Consider the following 20,671-nt stretch of genomic DNA (forward strand, 5'->3'; position numbering starts at 1 on the left):
TTTACACTGCATTGTTGACAACCAGACCTGCCATCTAGCGAGTAGAATAGAATATGTTGTCAAAAAAAAACGAAAGCTTTAGGAATGTTTGGGAAAATCCCGGCGTATTATACAGAAAAAAGTCAATAACGACGTTTGAGAATATCGTTGTCAACCGGTTCTGTTAAAAATATGCAACCATCTGGTAAATAAAAAGGTCATTCATTAAAAGTTGGTAACCGCAACATAAATTTTTTTGTATTTGACGTAATTGTTCAGAGTATACAACACAGAAAAACCGAAAAATATAATCCATAAATAACGTTATGCACAATTTGTATTGAAATTTTCACAAAAGTATATGTATTTTCGGGAAATGATCTGTGATAGCATCTCCGTCCCCTAGACGACAATCTCTCGTAGTTTGTTGACTAGTTTACGGACGTAGTCTGCTGAATAGGAGTCTCTGGTGGGTTCATACGTCGGCTCCAGCGAAACGAGCGATACTGGAGGTGGAAAACAGGATTGATTGCTACTCCGTCCAGCCCACCAAGCGGCAATGTCAGGATAAGTCTTGGGCCTTTTGTTGGGATCGCTCAGCAATCTGCACAACTGACACCATCCATCCAAAGGCGCTGGGTTCACTACGTAATGCCTCCTCCAAGTAAAGTGGCTCAAATAAAGTTGGTCGTCGACCATCAGTTTCTTGAGATGCTCGGCCAGACTCTGCGGGCTATCGAAATCCCTGGCGTCCACATACGATCCAGCTGGAAGGTAAAGGGAATAGTCAGCTCCGCCAAAAACTATTGGCACCGTGTCATGTGCTAGAGCTCGATACAGTTTCTCCGTAACATAATCCGGACACAAAGAGTTCTCAAAACTGAGATAGAATCGATAATAGCGACTGAGCATGCGGTCACATTCGGGTCGATTCCGGCACGGACGTCCTCCGTGACAGTCTCCGTAAATGTCGACTGGAATGAAAAGCGACAGGTTGTGGACCAGCGATTCACGACGGCTGTCTGTCACACAATTTGAAACGAACCAGGCGGCCGTTCGTTTCTTTCGCGTCAGATCCATTCGAACCGGAACGGAGACATCGGAAGTGTCCTGAACGTAGCTTCCGTTCCTGCTGGCAGCGGACGAAAGCGGGAAATCTAAACAATGGCTGCTGGATGCCGTGTTCCGGCAATGGATGCGACCGTAAGGATGAAGACTGACAATATCCGAGTCACGCCGGTAAGTCATCGTTCTGTTAAAGTAATTATTAAAAGAGAGTCTCAGCTTGGCCAGATCAGTGTGCACTGGTGATTCGTAATTGAAGAAGATAAAAGTCTGGCGCGGATGCCTCCATCCGGGCGGAGGTAAGTCGTCGGGATCGAGGTCGCGGGCGTGAAAAATGACGGCATGGCTACGGTTCAACAAGCCACGGTCGGTCGTCGTCAGACAACAGCAGCCCGCGCTCTGCTGGCCATCAAAAGCGGCGGAAGCGCATTGGGCTTTCAGAAAAGGCGTCCTGCCCGTCCCGACATCGAAATCGTTCAAGTCAAAATATTTGGTCCAGTAGAGAATAATGATTTGTTGTTGTTGTTGGCCGTCCTGATCTGGCAGCAGTAGCACTTGAGTCAGCGATGAAAGGCCGTCAATGGATGCGACCTGAAATGCGATATCGATCCATCGTTCATGCATTATTTTTCATTTCGAACGAAAGCGAGTTGACTGCGCATTGTGTGAAAATAAACGAGCGGAAACTTTAGTTTCACCCATTACAAAACACTGTGTCTAACTAATGGATGCACTCTCTCTCTCTCTCTAAGCACGAGAAAAAAAAGGGAATCGCGTGGAACACATCCGACAGGCATTATAGATCTCTTCTTGAACATTCCAATGGAGACATCTTAGACTAGCAGCCCATACATCTTTCGCAGCATTAAGCTTAGGGGGGGCGGGGGGGGATCTATAAAGCAAGACTGAAAACAGCCCTTTCTATTAAATACATGTGTGCGATATGCCCTGCGGTATCTATCGGATAAAGGCGCTGCCTGATGGATTGTACGAAGCAGAAGGAAAAGATTGTGCAATCCAGCAAGAATAGCAATCATGGAAGGCAGCAAAAGATGGAGAGAGCAGTGAACAAGTCTTCCGCAAATGAGTAATCCCGAATAATTTAAGGGATCGAATGCTTGGCGTTGTGTCTATACCAAAAACGCGCTAGCGGAAATATATGTAAAATTAGCCCATCAGCGTGACTTTCCTCTCAAACAGACGTGCCCGGCATGTTAAATCCCGAAGCATTACGAGGGCTTGATATTATAGGTCATGCCGACGCGGAAAGGCGAGCCGAAAAGTCAACAGAGCGATTTTCATATAACGATGCGAGCGTATGGTGTTGACAGCCCGATGAAGAACGAAGAGAGTTTTGTTGCATGAAATACAAGGAGCAACAAAACGTCGTCATAGTAGACAGTATTTTTCGCAAGAAAAAATAAAAGAAATGTTTTCATAATAGAAGGTCTCTTGACTGATGTTCTGCTGGATACATAAGACGGCATACGCACGGTCTACTGAGCTTGAAACAGTAACTAGATGGCATACACATAAAGCACAAGTCTTGTCTCAACTTGTTGGCATTGTTGATTTTTCATCAAAGAGATTGATGTTCGAGGACCTATTCTTTTTCGAGCTCGACTGAAAGGGTCCCCTTTTTAAAAAATTGTTATTCTCGCGATCACTTCCGCTATGAAATACAACAGCGGCGGATGCGGTGGGTCTTGTTGGTCGTTTCCCGTGGCAACGATATCGCACGCAATTCAATACAGATGGGTGTGCCCCCATTGCCGCAAACAACAAAAAAAGGTCTTTACGGCGTTGCGTGTGTGCCATATAGGTTACGGGTCAAAGCGACAGCGTGTCAAGACGTGACGTCACATGACGACAGTTGGAATCAACACAAAACAAAAAAAACAAGCCAAAAGAAAAAACAAAATGGATACTTGGCGACGATGTTGCTGTAGTCGATGTTGATCGCGGTAGGCAGGTAAAAGGTAGAGGACGATGACCGCTCCACCGATGAAACTCGTGGCCAGCCAACGTAAAAGCGTTCGCGATGGGAACGGACAACAGCAGAAGGTCTTCTTCCTGCTGTGCTGCTGCTTCAACATTTATGGTGAAATTGCGTTTAAAAATCCTCCTCCATTCAAACTGCGTCGTAAGATGTGCTCTTTTCACTTAAAAAAACAAAAAAAAACAAAACGAAACAAAACAAAATGGGGGAGGGGGGGACAAGGAAATGTTGGCGAGAGGGCGGGCAACAGACACCATGCGTCCGCCGTGGTTCTACTCCGACTGTTGGCAGGGAAAGAAATGAAAACCTGCTCGGCGACAACAGCGCAATTATTATACAGTGGCGGGGCATGGCGGCGGCGTATTATATCTCGTCCTTTCTCTGAAAAAGGGGGGGAGGGGGATCTAAAATATAAATACATGTTTTTTTTTTAACTTCTTTTTATGGCGTTTTCGGGACGTAACGGGATACGCTTTCTAACGAGCGTTCGTTATAGCGAACGCGATGGGAGACGGCGTCAATGATTTTGACATAGGGCGAGCTTACATAACGCGAGGATAGATATCAACGTAGCAAATGACACTAAGAGAATTATATTTTTTTTAAAGTTTCTGAAAAAGACGGAGATCCCTTTTTGTTTGGGCGCCTTCGGCTAAAAGCCCCTGGCAAAAGAACGATAATGAATGAAACGTGAGTTGTGAGTATCACTTTCTAGAAAGGATTCATTATTAGCGGTTATGTTGTACAGCTGGTTTTAGTACGGAACCATCGGTCTGTGTGACAAGTGAATCGGAAAAAATGTCGATAAAAAAAAAAATAAAAGTATTTTAATTAACCGGAAATGTTTCGTTTCACGCTATTCTGCCTTTGGCTACAAACCTCACATTCACCCACAAAAAGAGTTGTATTTAGCTTGCGGCTATCACGCGCCACCTTCCATAATCCGGCAAGAATAAGCAGATGGAGGGGGAAGCTTTGACAGGTTCACGAAAAAAAACAACATCCATTCTTGGATTTAACTTTATAGATAAAAAAGAATAAAACCTCAAAAGAAAAGCACGAAAAAAAAAAAATATTTAATAATACTGGACGTCGCTCTTGCAATACATAAAAGATTTCCTTCGAAAATGCTTGACACCCTTACGGCACGCCGTGAAAAAAAAAAAAAAAACGTTTTACGTACGTCAAGCGTGAAAAGAAAGAGAATCCCGAATGTCACTATTGTGGATGCAAAGAATTCAAAAGCTCAGATAGTACAAACTTTTTTATTTTTTGTGCAGCCATATTTACCCACCGGATCTGATGAGATTGCTTGGGGGTGTGTAGGTGCTGTTGTGTTCCACGTACGTCAAAATATCGATCGTGAACATTTCGAACGCGCGCACTCACGAAACCTGAAAGCATCGTCTGGATGGCCATCAAAGTCGTCTATGCTATCACTTTGCTTGTACATAATAGATCGAGTTTCATACAACACCGACGTGTTCAAACTAAAAAAACAAACATTAGTTTTAATTGATGTGAATCTTGGGCTTAGAATTGCGCTGGCAATGTAGTCATCCTTTGAAACTGAAATAAGGAAATCAATGCGTTTAAATCCCAGGTTAGTGCGATGTAGTCCCTCGTTATTTGTGCATGTTCATCCCAAAAAAATGCCAAGATGATGTACACCTCGTTCAGCCAAGTGCAGACGTTAAAATGGAGGAATTGCGTATCATTCCTTTCTGTGTTTTTAACTAATTCAATAGTTGATAACGTCACGTACACTCCATTAAAAAACAAAAAAAAAAAAGTAGACGCAAAACACAAAAAAAAAAAAAAAAAAAAAGAAAATCAGGAAGAAAACTGCGTGCAAGGACAACGGCTGGCAGAGATTCCCAGTCGGGGCTTTTACGCCCGGCATGTGTTGAATACTCAATCAGATGTCAGATTGATCTTATTATTATTTCATTTTATACGAGCACTACCCCATTAGACATCATCCCAGTAATTCACACGAAAAGCTCTCTTTTTCTTTTCTTTTTTTATTATTGTCATATCAGTATATTCAAATTGCCTTATTTTCTGTTAATGTTTGCAAATGTACAAGTTCAAATACGTCGGATCGAAATTTACTTGTCGTCTGTTATTCAGCGCATATCGTCATCATTATTATTAATATTGTTTTAAACGTAATTATAAATAAGTCCTATAAATAGACTGGAGATCAAAGGAGCATCTGAAAGCTCGTCCAAAATATTGCAAATTTCATTTTTTTTTTTTTAAATTTCTTTTTTTAAAGTATTTTTTTTTCTTTTTTTAACGTATGTGGTTTTTATTTAAGTGCCCTCGGGAAGAGAAGCTAGACCAAGTTATCGATTTTTGTCTTTCTTCTTTTTTTTTCATCAAATAAAATTATTAGGGACATTATAAGGAAAAGGAGGAGCGCGTTCCAAGCATATCTAGAGAAACAAGAGGCACTCGCTGTCTCTCCAATGTCCAACAATCTTAACGGCATGTAACACACAGACAGGCACTCAATCAGCCACGCACGCGTTCTTCTATTAGATTATAATAACCAACAATAATAAAAACGTGGCCGCTGAATCGACGTCCAATTAATCAAATACAAAAACATATGTGTTGCAAAATTAAATTTATACAAATCGCCATTTAAGCTACTGGAATTACGAATTAGAAAGGATGAACTGGCAAGGAAAAGAGAAAATCAATATTCCTTCTTTTTTTTTCCCTATCAATTATTTTAACCTACAAAAATTGTTATCATTAAAACTCTCCTCTACTCCTACCTATTTAAAATCAACTAACTTCATTACGTAAAGGTAATAATAATAATGAATATTTTTTTTTTTTTTTTTTTTTACAATATCAAACTAACTGCCTCGTCAATGCAGGCCGTTTTAAAGTGACAAGTCAAATTCGGAAAGGATTGTAAAAAGGGGGGGGGGGGATTGCTACTAATGTTTGTGGCTATTCGTTGTTTGCATATGGTTAATTGGATTTTTCATTCTTTCTTATATATATGTATATACCTTTTTTAAAACTTCATGGTGGGAAGCGGAGGTGTTGGCGGAGCCTGATAAGGATTGGCTACTTGGCGTTCGGCCTTGGCGTGCTGGTAGCGCAACTGGAGGATGTCGCGCTGTTTGCGCAAGGCTCTGACTTTGGCCAGCCATTCGGACTCGGCCGCCTGCCACAATAAGAGCAGATCCTCTTTGGTCAGTTTGTTCAACGTCGCTCGGTCCACCATGGAGCAGAGCAAAGACGAATTGTCTTCGCTAGTGTCCCATCCGCCAGCAGCAGCGCCGCCAACGCCATCTTCCAACTGGCTCAGGCTCTGCTCGCTACTGTTGTTGCTGCTGCTACTCGCACTGCTTTCGGCGAATCGCACACCTGCGTACCATCAAGACACCAACCATGAAATAAATTTAGACTCGATAAAGAAATGGATAAGACCTTGACGACGTCTTTGTTGATGGATGTGGCCGGGTTCACACAGAGCGTCGGCGCTAAACGATCGACGCCTCTGAGCCATTTGCATTTTCCATTTCCTTTCGCTATCCGACAGTCTGGATGCTAACGGAGCAGGATCAAGGGTGAACGCGCTATCGGCCACGATAGGCATGTGAGTGTTATAGATGGCGATATCATCGCTGCAAGGCGTTTGCCGGGCGAGAACAACGACGGCGTTCATCGCATCGTCTGCGCAATCGTCTCCGTAATCGGCCGGAGGCGGAGGTGCCAATTCGGGCCTCTTCTTTTCTTCGTCATCGTCGGCCACACCTTCGCCCGCCTCTTCGTCCGCCACCCTGTGATGGTGGTCGTATTCTTCTTCGTCCTCTTCATCGTCGGCCACTTCCGTCTCTTTCTCTTCCTGCTGATAGCGACGCACCTCGCGTATCATTTCGAAAAATTGCGCTTTGCTTTTGCGTCTGCGTTTCTGTTCATTTTCCTTCTGATTCAATCGTTTTTTTTTTTTTTTTTTTTTTTTTGTTCAATTCCATTAGGTTTTTATTTATAAAAATATGAAATTTTTGGATTTGAGTGTTACCCTCTTGACGCTCTTTTGGAACAAGGAGGTGATTTGTCCCTGACGGAGGCTGTGCATTAATTCTTTGGCCGCGTGATGAGGCGACAGCAGTTCGACGCAGTTGATGAACCGGTACAGTTTCTGAATAATCATTTCAAATTGAATTAAAAATAGAACCAAACAATTTGCGCATGGAAATGATAGAAAAATTACTTGACTAAAAAACATCATGTTTGGCGACCGCCAGATGGTGCCCTTGTGCTGTCGGCGGAGGACGGGCAAGGCGAACTTGTAGACGAGATGCTCCAGCACGAGGATGAGACATCCGCCGAGGATGCCGAATCCCAAAAGGATAAAAACACCCGCCACAGCCGACACGCCCAGCGGCTGAGGTTTGTAAGCGTCGTGAGCCGAACGGGAGCAAGGGAGGGAGCTGTACCATTTGCTGCGCAACTCGTCCATGTAGCCGGACGTCGAGTAGCTGGAAATGAGCGAGGAAATGCTCGTCTTTTGTTTTTTTGTTTGTTTAAAAAAAAAAAAAGAAATCATTAAAAACAGTATTGTGTAATAAAGATCCAATCGATCGGTATCCCCCCCCCCCCACCCAACAACAACCTCCTTATCTTATTCGTGTCCCGAAAGTTCCTTCCCGATTACGTAGGGACACATAAATCAGGAAGCCATTGCTTCGTAAATCGCGTTGTAAATTACAGGATCTGTTTTTCTACCAATCGTTTGATTGGCATCTCCTCCTAACAATGATTGCAACGTCTGTAACACGAGTGTGACATCTTACCTGCAATCGGAGGCCTTTGGTCATGCCGACGGCGTAGTTGTCTTCCTCGATGACGTCGACCGTTCGCAACGTGCAGCCGGGATCGTTGGCCCGGTAATAGTCCAGTATGGGCGTGTCTCCAATGAGCAGATCCAGCCGTCCGTCCCTGTCCAACAATATATATATATATATATTTTTTAAAAAATGAAATGGATTGAATTATTTAAAAAAAAATTCTTTTTTTTTTTACCTCAGTCGGGCGATGCCTTCTTCCAGGTTGGGCACGGTGAACCGTTCCAAATGCTCAGCCAATCCACGGTTCGTTTTCTGGGCGTAATGCTGGGCAGCCGAACTGCGTGTTGTACCCACTTTCTGGCTCAACAGCTATATATGTTTTTTTTGTTTTGTTTTTTTCAAAATAAAATGTATCGGAAACACGATTTATTTGATGGGAAAGGCAATGGAGCGAACGGCGCCATTTTTCAAAAAATAATAAAAAAAGCGACACGTGCGCAAATCTTTTTTAAACGGCCGTTTCACTGTCCGCGTAACGCACAGCGATGATAAGTTTTGCTTGAAACATCGGCAACCTATTAATACACAACTCGTTTCTGGCAGCGAATCAATGATCGAATGAGACACTACAGTGCGCATTAGCGAACCATAGAAACGCTTTGAACTTTGATATATCAAATCACGGCGTTGAACGAAACCAATGCGTTTAGGAAACACGAAATGGCGGCGGCGCTGATAATTGAAAATTGTTTAAAATTAATTATTCTAAAAATGACATTTAAAAAAAAAATAATGCTTCCATTAAATGACGAGCGCGTCTTATTTTAACTAAGATTATTCCAGACATAGGGATCGTCATTTCCTCGCCCATCCGTGATTGGATGTCAGACATATAAATCCACACACACACACACACACACCATTCTGCCAAAAAGCTATGAAAAAAAAAAAAAAAAAAAATTACAATAAAAAAGAAGCGTGTGTGTGTGTGTTTTTGCTCTTGTTCCGTGGGATCAACGAGGACAGACGGATAACACACGAAGGCAATATGATGAAGAGAAACCAATCAAAAATGGCTTCCCTTTGTCAATCGATATCATCAGAGCACGGCGTCTAAAATCTTTTGGTGTTTATTAGTATATACAACACAGACTTTTAGTTTTCCCCTTTTGTTTTAAATCATCTACCCACCCCCTTATTTTTGGCAAGATCCTCTTTTCGCCTTGTATATACGCTCATCAATTTTCTATGTGTTTTTCTTTTTTTTAGCAAAAGAAGCTTTCGTATCATCCATCTTGTTACTGGCCCCTCTGCTTCCGCTCCAACGTAGACACCATCACAGCCAATATTCACTTGGCCTGATGGCCTGATTGTTTAGCCGTTTAGACTTAATCCAACATTTTTTTTTTTTTTTTTTTTTTTTTTTTTTGACGGATGGCATTCAATTTCCGGCATGAAAAAAACAAAAAAAAAAAAAAAAAAATAGGAAAAAAATGGACTTACGCGCGGATCGTGAAAGTTGGCGACGGACGTCTCGGAAAAGACGCCGGCGAACAAGGCCGCTATGTTGGCCGTGTAGCTGGCCAAGAAGATGACGCTGAAGCCGCCCCAGACGTTGATGAGGAATTTGTTGGGCCACGATTTCGGCGCTTTAAAGGCCACCAAGTGGCTAAAGAGGAGGCCCCACATGACCCAAAGGGCCGAGGCAAGGCTAAAGTTTTTCGTCCGCTGGCGGCCCCACGGGTTGAGGCCGAACGGGCTCAGCCACTCGTAGACGGCCACGGCCAGCGCCGTCAGGTTGAGGCTGACGAAGATGCCGATCCACAGATCGGGACGGAAAGGTTTGAGGAAGGCCAGCAGGGGGACGTCGTCGTTGTTGATCTTGCTGGCCTGCAAGATGGACAGCCCCGAGTAGAAGTACGGAATGGAGAAATCAATGGCTTCGCTCCGGGCCGAAGTGACGCTCAACGGGGCGAAACTCAGATGGGCGGCGCCGGAGCGCAAATCGGCCACGATGCCGTCCCACTTGCCCGTCACTTGCCTCTTGGCGCCGCACTGTCCGTCGGCGACGACGTAGACCTGGAACTTGACGTCCAGGTCGCTGGCCACGTTCTCCATGAGGTCGATCGAGTAGCCGTAGCAGCAAGTCAAATTGTAGAGACGGCCCTTGTGCAGCTGGGCGCCTTCGTAGTCGCCGAAAATGCGGGCCAGCTCGTCCTTTTGCCCGGTGGCGACGCGGAGACAAGGGACGCCCGTCAGGCAGCGCTGCTCTTCTTCCTCTTCGTCGTCCTCTTTAAAGACTTCCGTCTCCATCACGAAAGGCGGCGAGAAAATGGTGGCCACTCGGTAGACTCGTCGGCTGTGCGACCGAGGGCCGGCCAGTCCGCCTCCGGGCCATTGAACTCCTACAATTATATTATTTTTCATAACATTTCAATTCAAAGATAAACACAGCGCACCTAGCGGACATTCCCAATAAGTTTCTTAAAAAAAAAAAAAATAGGCACAAACTAATAGGATGAGCCATTGAAAAGCTTCAAGCTAACTTGGCTCTATACGCTCCTGAGAGCTCCTCCTACCCTCCCCCCCCCCCCACTCTTGACTCCTTTTTTTTTGGAACACATTGTATGTTACACACTCGTCAGAAGAGTAAAGTGGGGCCGCACGGCTTTTATCACAGAGATTTTCTGACTCTCTCACACACAAGAGTCGAGTGGCATTTACCAGCAAAAATGACATCAGGAGCCATCAAAGAAGACCCTGGAGCCACACGGTGATTGGGTGAAGGCCAGCCAGTTTTTTTGTTTGTTTTTTTTTAGCTTTTTTTCGCAAAACATAAAATAGCCAACGAAATAGCGCAATGTCTCACAGTAAAGAGAAAACGTTGTTAGCTGGCTATTTGATTTAAAGAAGAAAAAACAAAGCAATGTTTGTTCTTTTGAGTACAGACCTTTGAAAGTGACGGCCTGGCCAGAGACGTTGCCCACCGACTGCCAAACGGGCGCACGGAGAGGATCTTTGGCTGCGATGGGTTCGTTTAAAAGACTCGCATCGTCAGCAGCGCCCGTCGATATGACGACAGGCTGGCCGTTGTTTCGTCCATCCGAATCGTCTTGGTCTACATCCAATTCATCGACGTTGCTCTCCTCCGCTGCCGATGCATATTCTTCATCCTGCAGATCCTCATCGTCTTCATCCGCCAATTCCTTTATTTTTTTTTTTTTCAAAAAATGAAATTCAGTAAACAAAAGAGAATTTAAATTGTTCATTTAAAAAACACAACCCCCCCCCCCCCCCCACACAGCAAAAAAAAAAAAACAAAAAAAACGAAAGAGATGGAAGAGATATAGCAAAAGATCCATCCATCAGGATCTTTGAGAGGGTCTAGGGACTTGTACCCCACTGGCCATTGATACATAACAATTTCGTACGGTCCGTCGGGCTGTTTTTTTTTACGATACAAGACATCCATGACGGATCCGAGTGGTTTTGCTTGCGTTTGCAAAACACACAAACACAGTCAGAAAAAGAAAAAAAACTTTGAACTCGCTAGAAAATGGGAGGGACGGGTGATGGATTCGAGGACTGATATCGGCCATCAAGTCCCTCGTCGTTGCTCTCATTGCGCATGGATTATTCCGGCTTGTCTTTTTCTTGTAATATCCGGCTGTTTTTCATTTCAAGCGGCTGGCCTATCTTACATATGTAAATACAATTCCCCCACTAGGCATCGCTGGCTTCTTTTGGGCTGGCCATCGTCCGACCACACCCAATCATTCATGGCTATCGTGGCAACAAAAGAACAATTTCACATTTCGTTTAGCCAAACAGAATTTTTCGCCTTTGCGTGCGCACACAGACTCGAATTCATCAACATCTTCTGCTTGCATATGGAAAGAAAAGCGGAGCAAAACCAAACACGATCTGATGTTTGCTTTCGAAAAAATCAAACGGCTCTCGGCCACAGTTGGCGGAGGGAAATGTTTGCCAAGCTCCTGATTTGCGTAGATATTTAGAATCGATGGGCGCGCTACATTAACCGATTGGCACACGTCAACGCCGGCCATTGCGGTATATGTACGCTAGTCTTTAAAAATTTTCCAACCGCCCAATAAATAAATAAGAAAAATGCGTCATCAAAAAAAAAAAAAAACAAACAAACATAAACTGACCGCTGTGGCGTTGCCAAAATGTTTGTCGGATGTCGAGGAGGAGGAGGAGGAGTGTCTTCGTCGTCTCGTCAAAGCCAAGGAAGTAGAAGAAGAGGATGCTGATGTCTTGGTCGATTTGGCGCCGACGCCATTCGTATTACTCGCGCTGCTGCTGCTGCTGCTGCTCTTCGGATAGAAAGGTCCAGCCGGGACGAGATTGATGACGTCAAAGTTGGCCCGAAGAGCCGAGTCGATTTTACCGCCTCCGTCGTAGGTCAGACGCCCGGCCAGCGCTTCTTTGACTCTCCATCGGATCTCGCTATAAAAAAAAAAAAAAAAATAAATAAGGAAGAAGAAGAAGAAAAAAAAAAAAAAAAAGAACTTAAATAACCTCTCCGCAAAAAAAAAAAAAAAAAAAGAAAAAGAAAGAAAGAAGAAGAACATTTAAAGACTTGATATATATATAATAAATCAACATGGCAACGCCCAAAAATAAAAACAAAACACAATCGAGTTTGTCTTTGTGTATCTTGGATTGTCTTGGCTGTTTTCAAAGACAACGCCCATCGCTCGTCTTCCGCCTTTTTTTTCTTTTTTTTTTTCTTTCTTCTTTTTACTGGAACATCGTCTTTTCACGTACTATTCTTCTTACTTGGCGACAGTGTAGACCGACCGACCCACACACACACACACACACACTTTGGCCGTTTCTCTCAAGGGCCAGCTTAAAAACGGGGATTGTCCACCGCAGGGCCCACCTTCTTCCGCTTGGCTTCTTCCTCTTTTGATAGAACGAACTGCCACAGCGATAAGCGATGAAACATAACCCAGAGGCCGCACAACTACACCGCTTCCCCCCCCCCCTCCCCTTCCCATCCTTCGTCTTTCCTACAAACGGGTGGAACGTATCGGAGGTGGGATAAAATATTAAAGACGGGAAGCGATGAGTTTTACCTAAGACAAAATCAATTAGTTAAATCAAAAATGATTTTTGCAATTAGCACCATCTCGTGTTCGTAATAGCAACGACACAACGCATTCCGTTTTTGAACGAAATTTTTCGCACGTCGATATACGCATAATAGAGCATCTTAGCTCTATGTATAAATACATTGTACGACAAAAACATCTTTTTTAAGGGTCTGGCATGTTTTCTTTTTTTCTTTTTTTTTTCCCCGGAAAAGCATCCGCCTTTCCTTTTCCACGCCCCTGCAGGAGAAGAAGCTATTGATCCGCCAGCCCGAGCTAAGAATTTTTCTTTTCCCTTGTGTGTGTGTGTGTGCACTCATAGAGCACACACACACACACACACACTGAGAAAAGATTTCTTCTCATTCTCTTGATATTCTACACTTCCATCATCACCGCAGCTCCCCCCTACTTCCAGAGCAGGTTAACCCCTTCAAACTTTACAAACAAAAATCGTGAATCCACTCACGAATATTGCATAACAACTTAGACTGAACCCTTCCTCCTTAAAAAAATAAAAATAAATTCTTTTACGTACATGATGACCTTGCTGTTGAAATAAAACGCCATTCCTTTTCTCATCCCAAAAAAAAAAAAAAAAAAAAAAAAAAAAAAAAATGTTTGATCTCGTTGTTTGTTTTCTTCTCTGTTCCGCTCATGTCCCCCCCCCCCCCTCCCGAAAACAGACCAGACCAATTTTCATCTAGATCTAGCAAGCTACTATATTGATGGGGAGGGCACGATATCGTTCTGGGTCCATCTATAGAGCCACACAGACCAGTTGTAAACGAAAATATATTGGACTGACCGAACGAACGAACGAAGCCCAATCCAAAGAAATGCGGCCAAACGAAATTCCTCCCCCCCCCCCTTTCTGTTTTTTTTTTTGCGCGCGCTATCCAATCCAATCAAGGTTAAACAGGCAGCGAAATAAAAGGGAATTCTACACAGACAACAGAGAGAGAGAGAGAGAGAGGCACGCAAGTTGAACGAAAGGGGAGCAAAGTGATTGTTATGCGCCTTTTCAGCACGAGGGCATTGTGTCGCCGATGATTGTGCCCAGCTCAGTTCAATTGTCAAGTACCTGTCCATTTGTTTAGCCACTTGCAGCCGTTGGATGTTATGAGTGGCGCTAGTCTCGTTCGTCCACGATTCCAGCCACGTTTGCAGTTGATGGACGGCCAGACTGGCCCTGACGGACGAATGGATGATGGCCAGCGAGCCTTTCATCGTGTGCTTGGTCAGGCGCAGCGGTTGCTGAGACACGAGGCCGAGCAAACCAAGTGGCCAGTCGTCTTCGTCGTCTTGCCCATCGGCCGTCCATCCGACCGATGGCAAGCGTCCAGCCGCGGCCGGTGAATAGCCATCCGTCCAGTGATGATGGAAGCCCGCGACGGCTTGCTCCAGGGCCAGCCAAACCCAATCGCCGTTGAGCATGTTGAGACGACGGGCCTCGCGGAAGATGAGCGAGGCCAGACGCGGCTCGCAGCAAAAGGCGATGACCAGCGACGTCGTCTGCTGGATGCCGCTCAACTGGGCCAGGATCCGGTGCGGCGCCGACCCGCGATCCACCGTCACCACCATCACCTGGGGATTTGAATGATTTTGATTTTATTTATTTATTTATTTTTTTTAAAGCGTAGATTATTTTAAAAACATTTCGAATTACCTTGCCGACGTTGGACGGATGTCGTTGAACGACTTGCCGGATCTTCTGGGCATCCAATGAATCGTCGACAATCAGCGTCACGGGCAGCCAATTGTTGGCCAGCAGCAGGTGGTGTAGGGCCGACGCTAAATGATGGGGACCAGGATTGAGACCGACGTAAAACGGCGAAACTCCCTGATGGAATATCAAAAAAAAAAAAAATCAATCAATTAGCATAAATTTAAAAAGAAAGAAAAAGGGAGGCCTAATTTTCTTTAGAAAAAAAAAAAAAAAAAAAATGGTGCCGTTTTACAGTGTAAGCGGCACGAACTTGTCCGTTAACTTTGAAATCATCGAGCGGAGACAGCTTGTGTGTGTGTGTGTGTGTGTGTGAACGTCAAAGAGAGAGAGAGAGTTTTGATGCAATCTCTCGCTGCTTCCTAATGGAACAACCACCACCCAGCGAGATCAATACTTCTCCTACCGCGATCTTTTCTTGCCAGGCTCATCAAAGACAGTCAAAGAGAATCACATTTTTATTCATTTCCAAGTTGTTTTTTTTTTTTTTTTTTAGAGGGACGGCTAGTATGGTTCAATTATTGCATCACACTCGTTATTTTCTAAGCCTCGAAAGCCTAAAATGGCGGACGAGCTTTCACGCATCAGCCAATTGTTGAATCGCACAAACATCAAAAACTAACCTAAAAATTAATCCTACATCTTTTTTTTTTTTTTTTTTTTTTTTTTGTTTGATTGAGACCGTGTTATGATTATTATTATTATTCGGCTGCACCGCAGCGGAAAGCCTTGCGGGGGGTTAGACGGAAGCAGCAGCCGGGAATGAAAGAAAATGGGGCCAGCCCCTAAAGCTTTTCTTCTTCTTCTTCTTCCTTTTTTTTTTTTTTTTTTTGCTTTCCGTGTACAGCTTTCAGAAGAGATACAAAGCTTTTTTTCTTTTGCCTTTCTTCTTTTTTTTTTTTTACTCGATAACGAGTTATAGAGCCATCTACTATCCATCAGTCCGTCGCCCCGTTATCGATCCAACTAACAGGGGATGAACGTCATGGCTCTAATTTTCAAATCCGGCTCGTGAAAAGTTTTTGTTCTGCTCTACGACCGATGACAACTGTTTGCTCCAGACTTCGGGATTAGCGTTGTATTAAAAAAAAAAAAAATAAATAAATTCGGATAAAAAACAAATCGATTCAATTTCTCAACCACGTTCTACTTCCCATACGATCATTTTTAAATATTTGTGTTGCAAGTTTCCGAATGCGTTTCCGGCACACGCTTCACACACACACACAAAAAAAAAAAATAAATGAATCTGAAAAATAAAAAAAAAACTCGACAGGAAGTCTTGCACGTTCGGTGTCGATGACATTTTTTTTTTTTTTTGTGGGAAGGAACAAGCAAGAGATTTACGGTGGATGAGCAACAGGAAATGATGCGTATTTTTGCTGAATTTGAAACATGTATCGATTTTTCCCGAACGAGGAACGAATTACAGCCTAAGAAAAGAGCCATGTAACATTCGTCTTTTCTCACTTTGGTTGATGATACCTGCTATTCCCATCATCTTCTTTTTGTTTTATGAACGTCAAGTGCGTTCTTGACATCGGGACACGTAATGTATGACCGAGAGGGACGTAGATAAAATGCAAAAAAAAACAAACAAAATACACCATCCATCAGTTCCGTATCTTGGCCCAAGGATCGACAAGCTCATTCAAAGACCTACCCAGTATGCTACATCCGGAGAATATGTGTACGACGAGCCTATTCTTTAAATGACTTTTCTTTTATTATTCAATTTTATTTATTATTATTTTTTTTTTTTTAAAGAGCCATTCAACCGTGAATGTGTGCGCGCGCGTGCCGACGGAGATATATATCTAAATTAGATAAACATTGACGTCCGCAATTGTTTTCGATGCGATAAAAATTTCGATAAATAATCATGTTGCATGAATCGTAAAAAATAAAATAACTACCGACGATATAAACAAAACAAAAACAAAAATTGCAACGCCGCCTGATAGATTTGCTTCTTCCATAGAGGAGCCCCCTTGTATTTACTGCCATAACGACTGGCAAATCTATCGATCGTTTCGAGAGATATGGCGTCGTCTCTTTTCCTCGCCACGCTTCTATTGTTATTAGCAGCTACCATCGTCATATGTGGTAAGAAAAAAAAACAAAACAAAAAAAAACATTTCTACTCTAAGAAAAATAAAGACATTCGTAAGACTTTTCTTTTGAAAGCTTGTCGGCTACTTGACAAAAAAAAAAAAAAAAAAAAACCTCCAAACTTTTGAATTGAAAATTAGCCAACAAGGCGTTTCGGGATTATGATGTAATCTTTTAAATGGCACTCCTAAAGAAATGTTAGGGGGGGGGGGGAATAAAAAAACATAGAGGAAGGGGAACGATCTTTAATTCCAGAGATCGAAAAGGGAAGGAGGGATCGATTCGAGCATTTCGGTTTGTCACAAAAACTTTTCTATTTTCTTTTTCTCCGACACGAAAATCCCTTGCATCACAACCAAAAAACATGATTAGGATTTAGGAGTTGGCACTACGCTCTGAGTGGTAATGTTTGCATAGTTATTCGGTGCCACCATAAAGCGTTAAACAAAGGCCAAGGCAAAGGGATTCTTGATGCCCTTTTAAAAACATTTTTGTGGGTTTTGCCTTCAATGTGGTTAGTGACGTCAATTGGACCTTTCTATTTTTTTTTTCCAATCGAAGTTTTAAAAGAAAAAAAATGTAGAAACGGGGGGGAAACCCCGTAGATGTGCAATGCGTTTCATAACTTAAGGAAAGAAAACGACGTTAAGTTGTTTCTTTAAAGGACGTTTTCATTGGGCAGAGTTATCGATCAATTCGTGTGCTGTGTGTTTTTCAAATAAGAGCGCGTGATTTGAAAAAGAAAGGGGGGGGGGGCCGTAGCCATTAGAACATTTTCAATGGCAAACCCGACATGCGGTAATCACGAAAGACTTATGACTTATATTCTTTACGTACATTATTACGTCGCGCTTAAAGAGTCTGGAAAAGATGAAAGCCTCTTCGTTATTTAGCTGAAAAAAAAAGGCCATCAAATGTCAACAAAAGACGCTCTATCGAGATGGTCGAACTTTATGAAAGTATTTGAAAAAAAAGTACCGGGAATTTCGAATTTTAGATTGAAACGAAATCGCAGAAAACGATTGAACCGTGCGGTCCTCCGCCACAACAAATAATAGAATCAAAAATCTTCAAACGAATCGCAGACGGGAAATTCCAAAAAAAAAAAAAAAAAAAAGAAAAGAAAAAGGGGAAGGCGGCCGCCGTTCGTGATAAAAAAAAAAAAAAAAAAAGAGATCCATCATAAAAGAAGATCGATATAAAATGACCCGTTTCCAGCCGTAAAGAGTCGCCAATAGGAAGGCGCTCATTCATCGGGCGAACGCGGGATAGAAAATGCGCTGGACGGATGCAACGTCGTACAATGAAAACACGACTGTGTATACAAGTACATATGTGTGTGTGTCCTTGTACAAGGCATCACAAATTGACATCCCCCCCCACCCCACTCTCTCTTCTTTTTCGTGATTCAGCCGACTAATGGACACCGTGATGTCCGCTGCTCATCGAGCCCCGTGACTCTGTGCTTATTACATCACTTTCTCCATGTAGGCTCTGAAGACGGCCATGTTTGTTTCCAGACTAAATATTTCCATTGGTTGCCTTTGTCGCATTTCCATTTATTTCGGGCCCCAATTGATGCGTCAATCGACCTAATTCGCACGGCTCCCTTTCCATTTCGGATTATTATTATTATTTTCAAAAAAAAAACAAAAAAATAATAATAATTAGAGATGTACACGATAAAGTATGTCCAGTCCATCACATGAAAAAAAACAAACAAAAAAAAACAAAAAAAAATTAGAGACATGACTTCATGTCGCTCCCGGCGCCTTCACGGGCTTTTGAACGCTCAACAGCCGTGCGACTCGTACATGAAAAGAAATGAATTGAAGCGCGCTGGACTGTCTCACTTTGTCGCATCCATGTTTCACACTTAGCCATTAAGACGATTAGGAAAAAAAAAACCAAGACATTCTGTAGCTGCGTGTCATCTTCTATCGGGACCATGTCTGCAAGCCACGCCCATTGCCCCACCCCAGATAGTCAATTGGACGATTGCATTGGCAAAAGAAAACACGCGGAAAAAAAAAACAAAAAAACGGGCACTTTTTAAAAAAGAAAAGAGAAACTTACCCGGAAGGATGAATCGTCGAGTCCGCGCTGCGCCCGTGCTCCAATGACGGGCAGATGGAACGGCGAGGCGGCGAGGGCAACACGGAAGACGGCGTAATCGTCGGCCGATAGGACGAGGATGGCGACGGGCCGATGAGAGGCGATGAGGCGATCGAGATCGTCTGCCGTTTGATTGACCCACCACTGCGACGAGTACGTGACACTGTCCACTGTTAGACGTCGCCCACTGGCCAGCCATTTCTTGCGCTGGCCCCGGCCGGCCGACGACGTGCTGATGTTGACATCTGCAGCTGCAGCAGCACCGATCCCGCTGTTTTGGCCATTCCATCCGGCTGTCCACGCCGTTTTCTCCTTGTTGAGTGCAATCAGCGTTTTGTGCATGACGCGCTCCATTGTTGCCATTTCGCTCGCGTCGAATACGGCCAGCATACGCACAGGCCGAGGGCCCGCTCTGGCCCCTTGATCCGGCTGGCCGGCGGTGGCCATTACCAATAAGAACAACAGCTTTGAAATGATTACAACGAGCCGTTGGTATGCCATGACCGTCGTCGACTGGCGAGTCGTTGCCGTCGATGAAATCACAAAGAAAAGCCATCAAGACGCCATCAAAAACGCGCACTTAATTCCATCCCTCTTTTTTTTTCCCTTAATATTTGTTTGTTTTTTTGTTTTTAAATGAGTTTTTGTTTGTTTTGTTTTTTTCACACAGAGACGCACTCGACAAATGATTGTAAGACACAACGTAGGTCACGGGACATTCACACGCGCGTTAACACTAACGACGAACGCTAGATCACTCAAGGCCGTCTAAATGAGACGTGATATTTTTTTTTTTTGGGGCTGTTTGTCCTTCCTCCCCATTATTATTCCGCTGCTGGCCATCCATCAACGCACAATTTCCGCCTTCCTAAACGGGACACTTCAAAATAAATTCTAATTCAAACCAAAAAAATTTAGAATTAAAAGGAAAATGTTCGTACGCGGGAGAGATAGAAGAAAGAAACGGGGAGGTTGGGGAAAAAAAAAAAAAGGGGGAGGAAAAGAACCAAAAAAATAAAAAACGGAACTAAAAGGAAAAAACGGGAAAAAAATTCTCAGGCTGGGCACGGGAGCGGCAAAAGGAAGGAGCCACAACTGACGACCGACTGATGCTGGATCAGTTCTATCTTAGCCGAAAGTTGCGTGCTGCCTCTGCGTGCTCGATCCTGCGCAATCTGACCTCTTCTACGGCTCCTCTCTCTGTTTTTCACACACTTTCTTTGCCCCACTCTAACCATCAAAAAGCTAATGGCAAACGCTGCCCTACATGAGAAGGTCATCATTTAAAAACCAACAGAAAAACAAACAAACAAACAAAACAAAAGGCCTTACGTGCTGCTTTAATGAGCTTTGAATAGGCGTCGTCCCCAATCGCAAGGCGGAGTTTGAAAACAGGTGAAAACGACAAGGCACCTGCTGCTATTGACGGGCAAAGCTGCGCCTGCGGTGAGCCACTTGATCGGTTTTCTGAATTTTGAATCCATTTTTTTTTTCACAGGGGGGGGGGGGGGGGGGGAGGCAGCCTGGGTTTAAAATTAAAAAAAAAAAAAAAGAAGAAAAAAAAGTAATAGCGATAAAGAACTTGGCGTCGACACAAACGAGAGAAAATAAGTTCGTTAAACTGTTATCATCTTCTCGCACTTGGACGTTAAACACGTGCGCTGCGATGATGGAAACGAATTTCCCGATGGGGTCGTTAACTTCGTTTTTTTTTTTTTTTTTTTTTGGGTGGCTC

At 43.5% G+C, this 20,671-nt stretch overlaps 2 protein-coding genes across 2 annotated transcripts; both read right to left on the reverse strand.

Moving 5' to 3' along the window:
• Positions 1-256: 256 nt before the first annotated feature.
• On the reverse strand, positions 257-3,293 carry LOC130703657 (alpha-(1,3)-fucosyltransferase C-like). Its single transcript, XM_057525093.2, has 2 exons — positions 2,973-3,293; positions 257-1,635 (listed from the first exon to the last, which is right to left on the reverse strand). Exons 1-2 carry the CDS (start codon positions 3,138-3,140, stop codon positions 382-384), a joined length of 1,422 nt encoding a protein of 473 aa, XP_057381076.1. The 5' UTR covers positions 3,141-3,293; the 3' UTR covers positions 257-381.
• A 1,790-nt stretch (positions 3,294-5,083) lies between these two features.
• LOC132088247 (uncharacterized) lies at positions 5,084-20,418 on the reverse strand. The gene is made up of 13 exons (XM_059496668.1): positions 20,269-20,418; positions 18,898-20,199; positions 14,653-14,826; positions 14,068-14,570; positions 12,036-12,333; positions 10,814-11,069; positions 9,367-10,268; positions 8,099-8,232; positions 7,870-8,014; positions 7,287-7,580; positions 7,095-7,214; positions 6,500-6,998; positions 5,084-6,436 (listed from the first exon to the last, which is right to left on the reverse strand). Exons 2-13 carry the CDS (start codon positions 19,435-19,437, stop codon positions 6,081-6,083), a joined length of 4,221 nt encoding a protein of 1,406 aa, XP_059352651.1. The 5' UTR covers positions 19,438-20,199; positions 20,269-20,418; the 3' UTR covers positions 5,084-6,080.
• Positions 20,419-20,671: the final 253 nt, after the last annotated feature.

The sequence above is a fragment of the Daphnia carinata genome, chromosome 8 (assembly GCF_022539665.2).
Source record: "Daphnia carinata strain CSIRO-1 chromosome 8, CSIRO_AGI_Dcar_HiC_V3, whole genome shotgun sequence".
NCBI lineage: Eukaryota > Metazoa > Arthropoda > Branchiopoda > Diplostraca > Daphniidae > Daphnia > Daphnia carinata.

What these genes read in the sequence shown, in the direction of transcription:
- LOC132088247 (XM_059496668.1), bottom strand. Translation starts at nt 19,437, where the DNA reads ATGGCATACCAACGGCTCGTTGTAATCATTTCAAAGCTGTTGTTCTTA. An exon ending in ATCCGTCCAACGTCGGCAAG is followed by an intron (nt 14,571 to 14,652) that starts GTAATTCGAAAT and finishes TCAAATCCCCAG; the next exon opens with GTGATGGTGGTGACGGTGGA. An exon ending in CCAACTTTCACGATCCGCGC is followed by an intron (nt 8,233 to 9,366) that starts GTAAGTCCATTT and finishes AAACATATATAG; the next exon opens with CTGTTGAGCCAGAAAGTGGG.
- LOC130703657 (XM_057525093.2), bottom strand. Translation starts at nt 3,140, where the DNA reads ATGTTGAAGCAGCAGCACAGCAGGAAGAAGACCTTCTGCTGTTGTCCG. An exon ending in TACAGCAACATCGTCGCCAA is followed by an intron (nt 1,636 to 2,972) that starts GTATCCATTTTG and finishes ATCGCATTTCAG; the next exon opens with GTCGCATCCATTGACGGCCT.